We start from the raw sequence: 17,139 nt of genomic DNA on the forward strand, positions 1-17,139 counted from the left end.
TGCTAGGTATCACAAAATAACAGTGATGCCTGGTTGTTGAAAACAGCCGAAAAAATCAGAAGGTTAATTGAATAGACGCTCAAAAATGACTTCCACGTCGATTAAAGGTCTGTCGTGAACGACAAAGACCTATAATTTTACGAAATCTGTGCTTAAGACGAATGAACATATCTTGAACATAACGATAAAGCGTACAAAGTGACCAATATTCAAAGACAACAACGATGCCTTAACTGACTGCTATAAGGTATCTAAGCAAAATTGCATTAGCCAATGAGCGGCCACATCAACCTTAAACATCTATAGATATTGACTTCATTTGCAGATCTAAGAAGAACGCAGACTAGAGTCGCATTAAAAGAGGGATCCTGCCCTTTCTGACACAATCTTTAGAGCAGTTAGGTTCAACAGAAATTCCGTGGCTTGGTATAACGTGAAGAGAGAATGAAACGACCTACTTTTCAAAAGAAACCAACAAACAGGCACACAATCTTTTGTGCTTGGTCTCATGCAGGCTAAGGCTGATGAAAAAGGCAGCGAGTCAATGACAGCGCAATAATAATAAATGAATCTGAATAAGCATAGCACTCATAAAACTAAATGCTACTTCCTGAAACAAATGCAAACAAACTGATGTTACATATTGGATATAATATGTGAGATATAAAACTATATTGAGACAGTGTAAACTTTATTTTCATGGCCTGATGAATGTGTTTCGCCAGCTAGCTGCTGAGTTTCTTCCAGTTTGGCCAAACTCGCAATAACACCTCTTCTGCGTAGCAGCATCAACAGTTGCTCCATTGGCTAACTTGCCATTCTTCTTCCTTGAAGAACATTTCGCCACGCATTCAGCTGCATTGGTTACTTTTCCAATATTTACTTCACTGCCGCCGGTACCATCACCTCTCTCCCATTTGATAGCAGAGCCTAGCAAGTATTAGATCGATTAAGGTTTAAGAGCAACTTTGGCTGTTACTCAGATATTTTGAAAGGACTGTTTTCTTTTTGAAAGAAGAAAAGGCAATTGAGGATAAATGCAAGTTGCAAAACATAAACTTTAGAGGTTGTATGATTGCAGTGTCAAAAGATAAGGCCAAATATCAAAACATACGTTATAGATTGACCGGTATTAAATCCTCCTAATTTGTCAATTTCTTCTAAGCGAATGGAGCTGTTAAATCTTGTTCAAAAGCGAGTAATTGATAAACGTTTCGAAAGGCTATTTTTAAGCAATAAACAAAGTCATTTTGTCTTTTTCGCTAAGCAGAAAAGCAGGTCAGTTTAGGAAGATATTAACACCAAACCTTACTTGGGCAGGCAAAGGTATTGCAAGGAGCACTTTCTGTGGCTGGGCCTAAACGGGAGCAGCTCTTTCCACCCATTAATGGCGATGGATTATTACATGGACGACTTCTAAACTTGGTTCCTCCACCACATGTTTTGGTACATGATCCGAAGTTTGACCACGATCCGTAGCCACCATCAACTAAAATTATTGAAATTCAATTTAAGTATCTGTTGCAGAAAATACTTTAAAGAATATCTTATAGACATAAATTGACGTCATTATGTCTATCAAGTCAGCAATAGCTTCCTCTAAAAAACAACAAAGTCTAACAAATATTTGTTCACTGGCCTAAAAGTGAAAAATACGATGCCATGAAAATTATTTAAAAAAATCAATGTTGAGGGAATTCCTTAATTTGTTATCAAGAATGGAAACAGAATCATTTATCAAGTATTATCCAAAATACTCAACACATACAGTATTTGTAAAAATCTCCAGACGATTTCTGGTAAGTTTAACTTCTACCCATTCCAAGACATTTATATGCAGTGATGTACTTCAATTTTGTTACGACGAAAGCTTCGTGGAGTTAGTTTAATACGTATTAGCTGTACTTTGGTGTGGTATTTTCCACAGCCTATGATAGACCACACACATGAGACTACCTTATTTTGGAAGTGGTTGAATTATAATAACTAAATTCAAGGTGCAGAATTGTTCAAATATCAAAGTTTCTAGGTAAATGATTTACAATTACGAAATCTTCTTCAAGGTGTAAATATTGTAATATTTGTTGGCGTCATCTGCTTATATGACGCTATTGCTGTTGGCACAGTTAAGAATTATTAACTCATTGAAGCGTCAAAATATTTTTCTAAAACTTTTTTTAGACCTTGGCTGCTTTTACAGCAATTGTTTACAGCAATTCAAAGGAGAGAAAAAATGATGGATAGTGATTGTATATATATATGAAAAACAATTGGCTATGGTCCTTTTATAGCGATGGGCCTTTTACATTTGTCATTCAAACTTATGACAAACATTGCAAATCCACGGCAATTTCAAATACACAGCGTCTTTCCTGACCAAACCCTTTCCCAGCCAAGTTAATAGCCATTTTTTTCTAAAACAAGTCGAATGAAATGTTCTGGGTAGCTGTTTTTCAGAAGAATTTTCCTGATTTTGTCGAGCTAATGACCAAATATAGGTTTGGGAAAAATCATCAAAGCCCAATTGCCAATGCTTTAATTTTCCTTTTTCCTTTAAAAAGGAAAATTTTCCTTTTTCTGGACCAAAGAATTCCAGCAAATATATTACCAGAAAATGTTGCATTCTAGAAACACCGGGTGCGCAAAAAGGGGACTGGATCTCTTACATCTTCCTATCCCTTTCTCCTAAAGAAACTTTGATTGCACGTGTTCTTTTGATAGAATTTTTAAAGCATTTTGCCACCACTCTGCCACCTTGCAATGTTGTAGGTCAAACACTTTCATTCAAAAAAGGGAGGTCGGTTATAATACATCTCTTTAAAAATCGTAGCTCAAATGCGTAGGGTTAAACGGTAAGGTAAGTTGCTTTCTATGAAAGATATAAGCCTAAATTATTCACGAAAGAAGAGCCAAAATATAAACAGTTTGTTGTCAAATGTAGTTGCTGTTGAAGACGCTGTACTTTAATGGCTTAGCATGATGGGATGCTTCAGTTGTGTTCGAGAAATTACCCCGCTACGTCTTTCATCCCTAACGGAAGGACAATTGATCTCGCAACTTCAACCGTAATCATGAATTCTCCCTAAAATGTTTTTAAATAATTCAGGAAAAATATTTAAAAAAAAGAGCAACCCGAAGAAGATTTTGAAGGGAATAGATCACTTACGTGGTCTGATAAATGTGTTTTGCCAGCTAGCTGCTGAGTTTCTTCCAGTTTGGCCAAACTCGCAATAACACTTCTTCTGCGTAGCAGCATCAACAGTTGCTCCATTGGCTAACTTGCCATTCTTCTTCCTTGAAGAACATTTCGCCACGCATTCAGCTGCATTGGTTACTTTTCCAATATTCACTTCACTGCCACCGGTACCATCACCTCTTTCCCATTTGATAGCAGAGCCTAGCAAGTATGAGATCGATGAAATTTTAGAACAGAATTGGTTTTTGTACATATATTTTTTAAAGGACGGTTTTCTTTTTGAAAGAAGAAAAAGCAATAGATGGTCTTGAAGTTCGTGGATAGGTATAGTTATAGGTAAATTGTAGCTTGCAAATGCAGGTTGCAAAATATTACCTTTAGACGTTGTATGATCAGGCTAAATTTCAAAACACAAGTCATCGATTGACCGGTATTAAACCTTCCTAAGAATATATCTCAAATCTTTCTTAGCTAATGGAGCTGTTAAATCTTGTTCCAAAACTAGTAGTTGATAAAAGAATCGAAAGACCATTTTTAAGCAACAAACGAATTTACTTTGTCTATTTCTCTAAGCAGAAAGCAGGTCAGTTTAGAAAGACATAAAGAGCAATCCTTACTTGGACAGGCAAAAGTGTTGCAAGGAGCACTTTCTGTGGCTGAGCCTAGACGGGAGCAACTCTCTCCACCCATTAACGGTGCTGGATTATTACATGGACGACTTCTAGACTTGGTTCCTCCACCACATGTTTTGCTACATGATCCGAAGTTTGACCACGATCCGTAGCCACCATCAACTAAAATTATAGCAAATTTATTCGAAAACTTTGTCGCACTAAAAATCATAATAAACGCATATACGATTACATATAAATGGTCTTTTTTTAACAAAGTCAACATCATTTTTGTTCACATTTTCGAAGCTGGAAACATATTTTTTCCATACAGCATAATTTCAAAAAGCATAATTGTGTAAAAATTACACAGGGCCATTATTTGTAGTTGGTAAGGGAATCTCAAGATTTTGGCTAGAATAGGAGTAGAAAATAAAAGGCTCTTTATAGAGTTCAATAGAAACTTCACAACGAAGTTAAGAAACATGAACAGATTTTGTCTTCCCGTTTAATATGATAAAAACCTGAACATTTCTTTTATTTTAATGCCAAAGTTGATACAGTTATATTGTTTTTGCAATGTTCTCTTAGTTAAAAACGCTGCACATGGAACAATCGACAATGGTCAATTGTGTTTCATAAAACGAGTAATTCCTGCTTTTATATGGAGCAGAAATTGAAATTTGCGTTGCTTGTTCAACCGTAATCGTGAAGTCTCCCCAAAAAAATTTCTCGGACTTCGGCTCAAAATGTACATAAAGCAATACAGCTAGAAAGAGTTTCTGAAGCAACTAAATCATTTACGTGGCCTGATGAATGTGTTTCGCCAGCTAGCTGCTGAGTTTCTTCCAGTTTGGCCAAACTCGCAATAACACCTCTTCTGCGTAGCAGCATCAACAGTTGCTCCATTGGCTAACTTGCCATTCTTCTTCCTTGAAGAACATTTCGCCACGCATTCAGCTGCATTGGTTACTTTTCCAATATTTACTTCACTGCCACCGGTACCATCACCTCTTTCCCATTTGATAGCAGAGCCTAGTATGTATGAGATTGATTAAGATTTAAGAGCAACTTTGGTTGTTACAAATATATTTTTTAAAGAACCTTTTTCTTTTTGAAAGAGGGAAGGGCAATAGATAGGTAGATTGTAGCTTGCAAATGCAAGTTGCAAAACAGAAACTTTAGACGTTGTATGATTGCAGTTTCAAAGGATCAGGCCAAATTTCAAAACACAAGTCATCGATTGACCGGTATAAAATCCTCCTATGAAATATATTTCAAATGTTTCTAAGCCAATGGAAGTGTTAAATTTTAATCCAAAACTTGTAGTTGATAAAAGTATCGAAAGATTATTTGTAAGCAACAAACGAATTTACTTTGTCTATTTCTCTAAGCAAAAAGCAGGTCAGTTTAGAAAGACATAAAGAGCAATCCTTACTTGGGCAGGCAAAAGTGTTGCAAGGAGCACTTTCTGTGGCTGAGCCTAGACGGGAGCAACTCTCTCCACCCATTAATGGCGCTGGATTATTACATGGACGACTTCTAGACTTGGTTCCTCCACCACATGTTTTGCTACACGATCCGAATTTTGACCAGGATCCATACCCACCATCAACTAAGTAAATTCAAAATTTTTAACTTGGTTTTAAATGTTTCCATTTGTTGGTTTTATGAATGATGTTATTTTCTACAAACAATTGCTTTTCATAACACTATCTATGTGACCCATGTTATAACTGTACAGGTTTACTCCTTTTGAAACGTATTTGTTGATGATTAGCTGCAGCTTTCTTTAATATGAAGTTGAAACATAGCTATGAAATTGTATATCAATTGCAACTAAAACTATGCATAACTTCTTCTAAGGACTTTTACAACGGGCAAGCCTTTGGTGTCCTCAAAAGAGAGCAAACGTCCCAAACAAGGAAACGAATGCAAGGGCGTTTCCCCTAGCTCTTAAGTTAAAAAGCCTTGCTGCTAAAGGAATGTTCTTTTAAGTAGCAGTGCTGCCAAAATGATCAGTTTGAAAATGCAAATAATTTGATACGCATGCTTGATATGCAAATAAATCATTGATAATAATTTTAAAGATAAAGCGGTGACAAATCAGGTAAGTTCTGAAAGAACTAACTTGGCCTGATGAAAGTATTTTTCCAGCTAGAAGCACTGTTTCTTCCAGTTTGGCCATATTCACAATAGCAGGATTTCTCTGTCGCAGCATCCACAGTGGCTCCGTTGGCTGGTTTGCCATTACGAGACTTTTTCAAACATTTTGCAATGCATTCTTCCTTGTTCGATACCTTGCCAATATTTTCCTCAGGTCCACCAGTTCCGTCTCCTCTGCTCCAGGATGGTGTCGTAACTAAATGACATCAAAAAATACAACCCTAAACATCGAATTAGTTAAATTATATATCTGAAAATATCTGAAAATCAAAATTTGCTTTTCTTAAAAAGGCAGAAACAAAAGTCGTTTTTACCATAAGGAGAATCTTTGAAATGACAACACTGGATTTTAACCTGCTAAGTGCAAAAAATTTCACAGTTTTTACGCAAAAAGAATATCTAGAAGTGTATAGGAAAAGATTAAAAGAGGGCCCAAAATCTGCTTTATCACGTAGAAAATATTCTTATAAAAGAATTCATACTTCCACAGGGCTTGCTGCTGCATTCTGCACTTTGTCTTGCAGGGCCGAGCTTTGAACAGTCCGTTCCGTTATAAGCTGGAAGTGGGCTGTTGCAAGATCTTGTTCTCGTCTTTGTTCCGGTTCCACATGACACACTGCACGGTCCATAACTGCTCCATGGTCCATAGCCTCCATCAACTATGACAAAGTTGGATTTTATTTGGCTTGATTATTTGGAGAAAAGTGCTTGGTAACATGACACATTCCATAAGCACAAAAGACAGCAGTAAGGGAAAAAGACGAAACCATATGACCATATGCAGGAAAACCTCGTGTAAGCAAATCGTCTCTTATCAGTAATCATTCGAAACTTATATACTTAAAGGAGGCTGGGTAGAATGCCTTTACAGGTTGGCTTACAAATTAGCATGCTTTTAGGGGGCATGGCTGCCTGGGTGAAAGCACTGCCTTTAATTAAAGGGATGTTTTCGAAACAAATCATTCGCTTATTTTTGTTACTCAATCTAATTTAATTTGACTTGAGTAGCTTGGAAATTCAAAATTAAAGGCGAAATTCTATATTAAAGGGGCTAGGTCACGTGTAAGGCTGCGGGACAATGTTGTTGTGTCGATGCTTGTGGATGGGGTAAACCCACAACAGCAACTGAAGTGAGATTTGGTAGGACAGAGAATCGCAGCGCATTGAGATAATTCTAACGTCCTTTGATACTAAAAAATTAATTTGTCATTTATTTCAAACGTATATTTCAACATTGCTTCTTTGATCAGTCCACGAAAACGAAGCTGTTTGTACTGCAGCAGGAACACAAGAAGTAAACGCCATAACGGACTGTTTGGCCGAAGAGACAGCACAGAGGCATCTGTATGTGGAAGTCTAGGTTCACAAACAGTAAACATTACTGAAAGCCAATGGTTTAAGAATGATTTAGATTTGGAAGCACTGTTGCAAGCGTCAAGACACTGCGCTTTGACGATTGGTAAACAAAATCATCTTGCACGCATACTGTCCCATGCAAAATGTTTGTTTACAGTTACGTGGCCCGGCCCTTTTAAGAAGGGCTCTGCAGAAACGTGGTAGATAGTACAATGCATTGGCAAAGCAAATTGAGTCCATCAAAAAGTCTTCTCAGGGTCTGAGCCCCAATTTTCACACCCTGACGAGGGTTAAATTATCTTTCGAGCCAAATCTCACCAGACTTAATCATTCTTTACAGATTCGAAGTTGGAAGGGCTGTGGTCCTCTTCAAAGCAATCAGCTAAAAGAGCTCTGTCTCCCCCTAACACTTGTCTCTAACGTAAGAATTGTCTGAGTATACTAAATTCGCAACAACAAAATCTTACCTTGTACGACATGTTAAGATGAACAACAGTAAAGACCTCAAGTGATGACTCGAAAACTAAATTAAGCACATACCTTACTTGGCCGTACACTGTGAAATTTTGGCGAATAAAAGCTTTCTTATTTACCTGGACAGGGTTTCAAATTGCAGGCTACAGTTTGATTTGTTTCTCCCAACTTTGAACAATCTTTGCCTCCATGAGCAGGCTTTGGGTTCTCACACCTTCTAATTATCAGTTTCTCCCCTCTGCCACACGACTTACTGCATGCGCCAATAGGCTCCCATGGGCCATATCCACCATCAACTACAAAAGATAATGCCAAAATTAGTCTTGACAAATAAAGACGGACAAAATAAACTTATATCTTAGAAAAAGAGTCTCTAAGACCTGCCTGGACATTCTTTAACTTGACATTTTTCTCTTTCCGACAAAGGCCCAAGATCAGAGCAGTCCTTTCCTTCTCCTTTAGGTTCAGGGTTATCACAGTTTCGTTCCCTGACTCGCCACCCTTGACCGCACTCTTTGTCGCATTTTGTCCATGGTTGCCACTGTCCAAGCCCTCCGTCTACACCTGCAAATGGATAATTACGAAGATGATTCTTCATTTAATAAAGATATTTTAGCCGACAAATTTTTCTGTAAGGTAATATAAAAACACCCTTTGGGTTGGTTAGCTTCCACATATACTGGTATGGGATATAACATTTTTTGGGGATACCATTTTTGAAGTGGAAAACAAATTTTGGGGTATCAATTTTGGAAATATCAAACATGATCATAAACTTTGGGATTCATTTTCAGCATAACTATTATAACCTTAAATTCTGGAGTTTCATTTTTAAAAGGTAATATGTTTTTATTTACACGATTCAGCTGTTGGATTTTTGCAAATTTGAATTAACTTCAAGGGTACGCATTTCATTTTGTATCTGAATTTTGGTGTGAGGTTTTTGAAAATTTATAAAGCTTAGGGTATGTTCTCACATTTCAAAATGGTACACCCCCATCCATTGCATATTGAAGCTACCATCCCGGGCTGAAGTATAGAGACTTTTACTGCTATGACAGGTTCAAGTAATTTCTTCTTTACTGTATGTTGCTAGAGTGCAGATTTAGAAACACTTGATCTATGGAAACAGCATTTGTAGCGCTATTTGCGAATCATGAAACAGTGTGGAAGAATTTCTTGTCATCAAGGATTCAGAGACCAGATTTACGTCCACTCTTACTATATTAGAAACGTCTTGTTTTGCAATTTTTTATTGCCGTACCCTCTAAAAATGTTATTAATATATATTAAGAATATGTGTATTTTAGAAAAATGTAAAACTCTGAATTGGGCCTTTGTCGGAAAGAGAAAAATGTCAAGTTAAAGAATGTCCAGGCAGGTCGTAGAGACTCTTTTTCTAAGATATTTTCTTTATCTTAGAAGACTCGATAAGTTTATTTTTCTAAAATGTAAAGATAATATATTTAAAAAGAGCAGGTAATTACTAGTCCCCCTCCTACCCCCTATGCACAGCCACTGAACTAATCAAAACCAATTTCAAAAAGCTTAAAGAAGTAGTAGAATAAGCTTAGAAAAGTCAATTTCCTTACTTTTTTCTTCAGGACTCTTAAACTTGAAAACACCCTCTGCGAATTCTTTTCCGGTGCAATGTTCATGCTTTCCTTTGTCACAATGAGTATACTTCTGGTCACCAACGCACAAGTTCTGCTGATGACTTCTTGACTCGAGTTCCTCTAGTTGCTCTTTTGTCTTACCATGGCACTCACCGTAAAACATCAATGAAAAGCCTGCGTAATTGGCCTCCTTTGCTCTTTTGCCACATTGGCATGCCAATCTAAATGACAGGAACACTTTCAAAATGATCCAATGGGTAGTGAAGTTTGACAGTGGAAAAGAAACACGATAGAAAATCCCCGTGCCTAGATATCTATTTCATAGAATAATTTTGAGGACGTTAACTGAAAAGTAAACTGATATAAATCTGATCGCCGGCTACTAGAAGTTTAAAACATAATCTTCAATTTAGGAAGCAAACAGAGATTGACCTTAATCTGGTACAAGTCAAAACATATAAAGTTGAGTCGAATGTGAACTACACCTTGAAATGCAAGCGTAATTTTCATAAGGAGATATTTATTGGGATGCGACTTCATGGCATCAACAAAAAATTCAAATGCTATTTACCAATTGCTGATCTATTTAGTTGATTGCAAACCCAGAGATGTGTAAAGCACGAGTGTAAAAAAGTGTTTGTACAATTTTTGAAGATAAGCTTATATACTGAAGCTTCCGTTTTATACTTAAGTTGACTTCAGATAGTGGCTGCTGACTCAATCTTACACGTTTTGCATGGTGTGAGCTTGCTACTACAGTAGACCCAATCATAAAATATATTTAGCATTGTTGATCAAGGTTTTTATGGAAATAAAAGATATTGCCTCGAAATGCGCAACACAAACAATCTTCCTTCTACCTAGATGATAGTTTCTTCGACTAGTCAATGCTTGGGCTAAGTAGAATTTCCAAATGAAAGATTCGAAAAGTAATGTCAAATATAGATCAGTAAATTGCAAAAGATGAATTATCAGAGTGTATACTTATGCATGTATTTCTCAATATTGCCCCAGTTAATGTTGCTTCTATCACTGAATATCATGCTGTTTCCTTGGGTTGACTGGTAACAACCAAGCATTGCAAAGCTTTTCTTGTCACCTGATGGACAATCATCTGCCCCTGAGAAGATCACATATGCATTAATAGCTAACAACAAGATACTGAAAAAACAGGCATGCCTGTAAGTAGACTTAAGGCAGATATGTCAGTTTTCAAGGTGAAATCCAGCCATTTTCATCTCCGCAAGGGAGCAATGGTTTACTTTAGAACGGTGTATGAGTATTTTCATTTGCGCTATTTGTATGATGTCCGTCTAAACATGGTCTAAAATATCTACATCATATTTAGGAAAAAAGGGGCGGAAGTAGTTACATTTATCGTAAAAGTAATGAAAGACAGAAAATACAACGAAAATTGCCGGCTGTTCCGAGAATTGTTGGCAGGCATTATAGGCAACTTGAAAGCAATTTAAAACGTTTTTAACACAGCTCGTAAGTTAATGGGATTGGGCATTCTTGAACTTTGGTAACAACGAGAAAAGTCATCAAGATAAAATCCGAGAAGAACTTTTTAGCAAGATATATCACAGAAGAAAATGCCATAACAGGATACGACGTTGATGACAGTTACCTGCAACAACTGAAACTGCTACCAAGAATATTCCAAGAAGTCTCATTTTGCAGCTTTCTGAAAGATCGAGGCAAAAACAAAGTACAAATCGCTGAAATTGCTGAGTATGTTATGTCGTGAAAAAGAAAAACAAGTTACATTGTTTTTATGAATATCACAAAAATACTTGAGTGGAGCATGGAGCTACTCTTTTTAAAAAAAACAGAATGAAACTTTAGCTTAATACTCACAGTAGTCGAACGCACTGTTGATCTTGGCTAATGAAAGATTTTCAGTATCTTGACAACATAAAAGCTGTCTTTGTGAACTAACGGCTCTATATATATGCAACAGAACTGCAAATAAAGATTTGAAATAGAAATTGCTCAATAAAAACAAACATCTTGTCATTGCACATTTTCCAAAAAAGTTTCAAATTCACCTAGCAACTCTCGTAAGGTTTGCATTAATTCTATATAAAAATATAATAATAATTGCGGCGTATTGGAAAAATTATCCCATATGCAGCAATACAACACAAAAATTATTTGCTTTCTGTTCAAAGAAATACTTTTCCAAGATTACCTAGTTTCCATGCTAACTGAAATAACTAAAAGGATTGCGCTGAAATTTGAGCTATCTATAATTAAAAAACACATTTTTGGTGCCTTACAGTATCATGCGGGGTTTTTAGATCTAGGGTGAACTAATTAAAAATCGGCATAAAATATTATCAGATAATGTATACACTTGGTCTCACGCTTGATCAATAAGCATTACCAGAGATGAGGTCCCAGACTTCTGGAAGCGCTTGATCGTAAATGTTTTTCAATGGTTTGTCCAGGTTATTAAGCCTCGTTAAAAGATGTTTGACAATCATTTTTGCATAATATTTAACAAACGTTCGAGTCTTTTGCCAAGGCCTTTAAAAGAAAAAAGAATTCAGAAAAAATTTCACAGTCCCCAGCTCTATAGCCGTACGTAATTTTTTCTTTGAAGCTAATGCTACTACTTTTAAAACTATCCACTTATTTGGCACGCAAGACTTCCCGATTAGGATACTTTTAAATTTTTTTAGATACTTGGATCATATTTGATTTGATTTGTTTCTACCTAGCATCCGAAGGTAGTTTTAGGAACAGGGGCGGACTAGCTAATTTTTTTGGCCCGGGCAAATTTCGATCAAACCTGCCCACAAGAATAGCAATTAAAAAACTCCTCGGAAAATGCAAGTAAATGTTAGTCTTTAAGGAAAACAAGATTTTAAAATTCAGTAATTGTGTGCATGGATGAATGCTGGTTAACAGAACATGTTAAATATGTCATTTGCTGACTAAATAGTAAATAAACAAAAATTTTAACTCATTGGTTTGACTTTCTTTCTAAATACAGTAGCTTATATGTTGATAATGTGATCGTTCTAGATGTCAACTAACAGGTGTTTTTTAAGAACATTAACATTAAGGACTCCAGGTTTGGCTGCGAAAAATTACCACGTAATCTGTTTTTTATATATTTAAAGTGGAAAAGCTTCTATCACATTCAACTTGTGACAAATAATTTTCTAATCCTCCTGAAAACCACAATGATTTTCAGCAGCCCAAAAATATCGATTTGTCAATTTCTGACCCCAAAAAGAAAACATGGGCACCCCTGTTGAAATTTTATCGTGTAGCACCATACCCCTGTTGGGCGGGGGGTCCATTTCACTTATGATAGTATATGCCTAATAAATTTACCATAACTTGTATGAGTTTATTGAAAGGAGCAAGAGCAAGACCCTGCTGCTTTTGTGACGTTTGTGGCTTTTGCTTGATAAAAAAAAGCTTTGTATCGCAGCTTTTCCTCACGAAATTTCTGTGCACCACCTTTGGTTGGAAGTCTTCTTGCTCTTCCCTTGTTCTACGTATGTCCTCTTCATTGCTTCACATCACAGAGCAAATCGCTTAGTGGACTCTAATTTTTGGACTTTTAAATTTATTACATTTAGCAATAGCTTCTGCTTAGGAAAAAACATGACCAGCTGTCGCCAAAAAGGAAATACCGTCAAGAGAAAATATAACAATATGTCAATAACATGTTTCCTGAAGAAGTGTGTTTGGGCTGCGGTGACAATAATGAATTCACAATTTTCATGGTTTTGGAGTACTCGCGTGTATATTTATTCTTTCCCACAAAGTCTCTGAAAATTCAAGGCAAACAGATCAACGCGTGGGTATACTTTTTTGCCTTGCATTCTCTTTCTAAGCTAATTTATTATTTTGCACTTTCATCAACCGGCCCTCCAACCGACCGGCCCTTCGGGCGATCGCCCGAATAGCCCGACCAGCCAGTCCGCCCCTGTTTAGGAAACTGAGAAGCTATGCTTATCGAGCAGTGTCCTGGTCCTTCCTCTCGATGTGACCACACCTCGTGATTCCTACGCCTGGAATTACAGAGAGCTGGCGACTCTCCCCACTCTGGGTGAAAGTTTGGTCATGACGGGGACTCGAACCACGGACCCTCGCGTCTGTAGCCATCTTCGCACCTATCGTAGTACTAAGCCTAACTGATTGCACTAGTAGCCACTACCCAAGTTTGTCCTTTATATTTTTCTAATTTCACATCGCATCAATCACATCGAATTTTCACCTATTTTTAGCTTGGTTTGGGCTGCAGCTTTCGACAAAGAGAAAACGAGTAAAATCAAATACTTCTGACGGTGCAACAAGAAAATAGCTTCGTCCATGAATGCCTCTATGAATATAAATGTTTTTTAACCTTCACATCTTAATTCGTAATAGATAGGTAAAAATGTCTGCGAGGAAGCAACTTTGGTGACAAAGCAGTGTTTAAAAGCTGAAGCCAACAGTGACAAGCCATCTCGCAAATAATATGACAGGAGCTGAAATGATGCAGAAAACTGCCCTCCCTCTTTTCAGACAATGAATACTATTTATTCAAAATTGTTGCCCTGAGATCATTCTAATAGAAGACGTTTTGTAATGAGTTCCATATTGTAATATCAAATTCAAGTTCAACTATTGTAAATGCTTTATCAGCATTGCAACTTAGAGTATGTATGATAGTAACAACACTAGAAAATGTTGTCCTGTATTTCTAATACTATCAAGGACTTTAAGAAATGCATGCCAGTTGAAACATTTAAAAATGAATATGATTTCGAATTCAAATGATGCATGCCTTAAGAAACAATCACTAAAGAGAACAAAAATTAAAACTGCACTTCTATTAGAAGTTGCAAAGCAATCTATTTTGCAAGTGCAGCACCAAAAACCGAGTCTGCATCTCTTTTCACAATGCAAGGAAATCCCGAAATGCATTCAATGGCTTGCTTCAGATAACAGTTATCTTCAAATAAGCTTCCAGTGCATGCAATTTGACATTTTCCAAAATGCTTCAGACATTCTACTGGCATCATGTTGAACAAATTCTGAACAATGCCAATGTGTAGCTGTTTAACAATAGTCCTCAAAGAAATGTTGTCACCCTGTATATTATGCACACTTGCTTTCTGATCAGGGCAATGTCTTTCTCCATGCAATGTTGGAATAACTGTTAAACTACATTCTGAATAGGTGCTGCCTTCTTTGCAGAATTCTTTGAACTTTTTGTGTATGCTAGTCAAGTCCACTTCTGGTATCCCAAGGTCACGAATCCATGATTTAAGTGTTATAGCAAACACCTCCAAGACATTTCCACCTATTCATAAACAATTATAAGAAACATTTAAGAAAACCTGTAATACTTGGAAAATTGTATAGATTTTAGTAACAGTCAGCATCAAATTATTGAGACTGTTTCTTAAAAAAAAAAAATCTATAGGTTAAATTTAATTAATATCAACTAGATGTCATATGAAAATTTTGTTCAGGTGGGCTTCAAAGCATGGATTTTAGATAGATACAAAAAACGACCAGCTTACTAGCATTGAGACTAGCGAATTTCATAGTTTCCAACTGCATAGCTACTAGCTCTGCCTCCCATGAGTCCACCTAGAAAAACTCACAATTAGTGTTTTTGAAAACTTGGATTATGAAACCTGGACTCTAGTCATTGAATATCACATTTTATTTCACCAAAGTTAAATAAAAGAAAGGTGTCACTTACCATTTAATGAAGCAGCAACAGCTAACTGATGACCATTGAAAAAAGGAAAGAGCTGCAGTGCAGGATATTTATCTTTTATCTCTTCAGTATCAGCATTTTCAGGCAATAGGACAGCAAGCTGAGAGGATGTTCCAATATTCATGACTTCAAAAAAATACACAGACCATTGGAATTTGAACTCACTGTTTGAATTTAGCAACAAATGAATAAAGCAAGTTTCTTGTAATAGGGCAATGCTTGACACAGAAAATGTCTCACCTGCTGTTGTTGTATCAGAACAGCTAGAAAAAACAGCACATTGGAAATCCCCCATAGCTACCTTCACATCTGTTCCAACTTCAATGCCATGCCAATTTCCTGCCAACATACCAGCACTTGTGCCAGCCATACATATATTTGGGAGCAGTGACACTGGAAAATCTCTTGATGCAAGACTAAAAATACAAAATCCAAACTATTAGGCACAGACCAGAGTGCAAAGTATTTTTTGTGCGCAGGGAATTATTTTATGTTGCTTATGCTTACACTGGAACAAATCATGTTGCAAAATGACAGGTTAAAAGCTGCTGGATTTCATTTTTAAATAGACCTTTTAGGGCTCAAGACATGAAAGTCCATGTTCCAATTGCTCGGATCAATCTAAATTTGCAAAAATGCATGGACGGGATTTGAGCAAAAAATTATTGTGCGGGGAACTTGTTTCCCACGCATACCCAAACTTTGCAGTCTGGGGCACAGATTAAGCCTCCATAAAACCAAGTAGATTCTTATATTTGGCTTGGTTTTGAAGCTAGAACTGTTTTGCTCTGCATATACAAAACAACTGGAACTTTCAACTACAAAAAATGACAAAATTTCACTATCAGTTTAAAATAATAGATCATGTATGTAATTTCATGTCTGATGCAATAAGATATCCTGTCAATGTTTCAAACTCTCAAATGCTCTATATTTGACTTCATTGTTTTCTCCATAACAGCAAACAATCCAACCTGTAGAGGTTATTTAATCAAACTTATAAAGACTCAGGGATGTTATAAAGGAGTCATTCATTCCAAAAAGCAAAGAGCTAATATACTGTAACGACAAGAAGGTGTTAAAAATCGATACAGCACAAACAGCAAGCCAGAAATCCAGTGTGGAATCCATGTAGCTTATGCCGAAAATACCTGGCGTAGACTAACGATTTCCCATTGTCTTTCTATTGTTTATTGGCATATATCCGGCGTGAGTTTCACATGGATTCTACCCTGGCCAGAAAGTACTCAAGCACAACATACAGCAAATATTCACTTTGCAGCAGTGTAACTTACAGATCTGACTGCCAGGACATGGAATCATGATCATAATATCCCCAACTATGTGCAACCTGATCGGACACTATTGGAGATTTCAGGGCACAAATATACCACACTAACAAATCCATTATGCTGCCAGCATATTGTGACGATTTCACGGTATCCTTATCTTTTTTATTGAGCCAAAACAATGTTGCACATCCGTAGCCTGAATGAAGGGGTGATTTTGAAGCAGGGATTGACCTCAAAAATTCACTGTCGCATCTTTTGTCTTCCCACGTTATCAAATTGCTTCGAAATGTCACTTCTTTATCGATGCTCTTAAATTCAAGAAAATCATGTGCCGTAGTACGTTTTTCAAAACGAGAATCTAAATCTGACCATAGCACAACACCGTGCATCTGTCCTGATACTCTAACAGATGTAATACATCTTATCATGGACAAATCGATATCACGAAGGCAAAGAGCTACACACTCGTCGACCTTTCTTAGAATGACGAATGGATCTTGTTCCGAAAACGTAACATTTTCTCTATTGATTTGACTTTCTATGCTATGATTCAATTTGCTTGTAAATACAGATTTACGTTGCTCAATATCCATGAGTGTTACTTTGACTGAAGTAGTTCCGACATCAATTCCAAGCGACATTTCCGCAGCCGCCATATTGAACAAGGAAGTAAATTTTCCAACTCGAGGCA

The 17,139-nt window shown here is 36.7% G+C and overlaps 2 protein-coding genes across 3 annotated transcripts; both read right to left on the minus strand.

Moving 5' to 3' along the window:
- Positions 1 to 541: 541 nt before the first annotated feature.
- LOC135684012 (SCO-spondin) lies at positions 542 to 11,411 on the minus strand. 2 transcript variants are annotated; one of them, XM_089109492.1, is made up of 14 exons: positions 11,280 to 11,410; positions 11,050 to 11,106; positions 10,404 to 10,539; positions 9,396 to 9,640; positions 8,188 to 8,367; positions 7,923 to 8,099; positions 6,456 to 6,632; positions 5,939 to 6,169; positions 5,246 to 5,422; positions 4,612 to 4,842; positions 3,814 to 3,990; positions 3,167 to 3,397; positions 1,313 to 1,489; positions 542 to 930 (listed from the first exon to the last, which is right to left on the minus strand). In XM_089109492.1, exons 2-14 carry the CDS (start codon positions 11,093 to 11,095, stop codon positions 698 to 700), a joined length of 2,418 nt encoding a protein of 805 aa, XP_088965618.1. In that variant the 5' UTR covers positions 11,096 to 11,106; positions 11,280 to 11,410; the 3' UTR covers positions 542 to 697. The 2 variants fall into 2 exon arrangements, with proteins under 2 accessions (XP_088965618.1, XP_088965619.1); XM_089109493.1 differs by lacking the exon at positions 8,188 to 8,367 and having other exon boundaries at positions 11,280 to 11,411.
- Positions 11,412 to 14,163: 2,752 nt separating this feature from the next.
- Positions 14,164 to 17,137, minus strand: LOC135684016 (sedoheptulokinase). Its single transcript, XM_065199459.2, has 4 exons — positions 16,452 to 17,137; positions 15,397 to 15,572; positions 15,139 to 15,282; positions 14,164 to 14,730 (listed from the first exon to the last, which is right to left on the minus strand). The coding sequence occupies exons 1-4, from the start codon at positions 17,102 to 17,104 to the stop codon at positions 14,279 to 14,281; spliced, it is 1,425 nt and encodes a 474-aa protein (XP_065055531.2). The 5' UTR covers positions 17,105 to 17,137; the 3' UTR covers positions 14,164 to 14,278.
- Positions 17,138 to 17,139: the final 2 nt, after the last annotated feature.

The sequence above is a fragment of the Rhopilema esculentum genome, chromosome 7 (genome assembly GCF_057945365.1).
Source record: "Rhopilema esculentum isolate cy_ngs chromosome 7, ASM5794536v1, whole genome shotgun sequence".
In the NCBI taxonomy this organism is placed as follows: Eukaryota; Metazoa; Cnidaria; class Scyphozoa; order Rhizostomeae; family Rhizostomatidae; genus Rhopilema; species Rhopilema esculentum.

Excerpts from the sequence above, each read along its gene's own strand:
- LOC135684012 (XM_089109492.1), bottom strand. The coding sequence starts at position 11,095 with ATGAGACTTCTTGGAATATTCTTGGTAGCAGTTTCAGTTGTTGCAG. Across the intron at positions 9,641-10,403 it reads ATTGAGAAATACATGCATAA|ATTGGCATGCCAATGTGGCA; the intron begins GTATACACTCTG and ends CCTGTCATTTAG. Across the intron at positions 8,100-8,187 it reads TCAAGTTAAAGAATGTCCAG|TTGATGGTGGATATGGCCCA; the intron begins GCAGGTCTTAGA and ends TATCTTTTGTAG.
- LOC135684016 (XM_065199459.2), bottom strand. The coding sequence starts at position 17,104 with ATGGCGGCTGCGGAAATGTCGCTTGGAATTGATGTCGGAACTACTTCA. Across the intron at positions 15,573-16,451 it reads ATGTCCTGGCAGTCAGATCT|TCTTGCATCAAGAGATTTTC; the intron begins GTAAGTTACACT and ends TTGTATTTTTAG. Across the intron at positions 15,283-15,396 it reads TTCTGATACAACAACAGCAG|TCATGAATATTGGAACATCC; the intron begins GTGAGACATTTT and ends ATTTTTTTGAAG.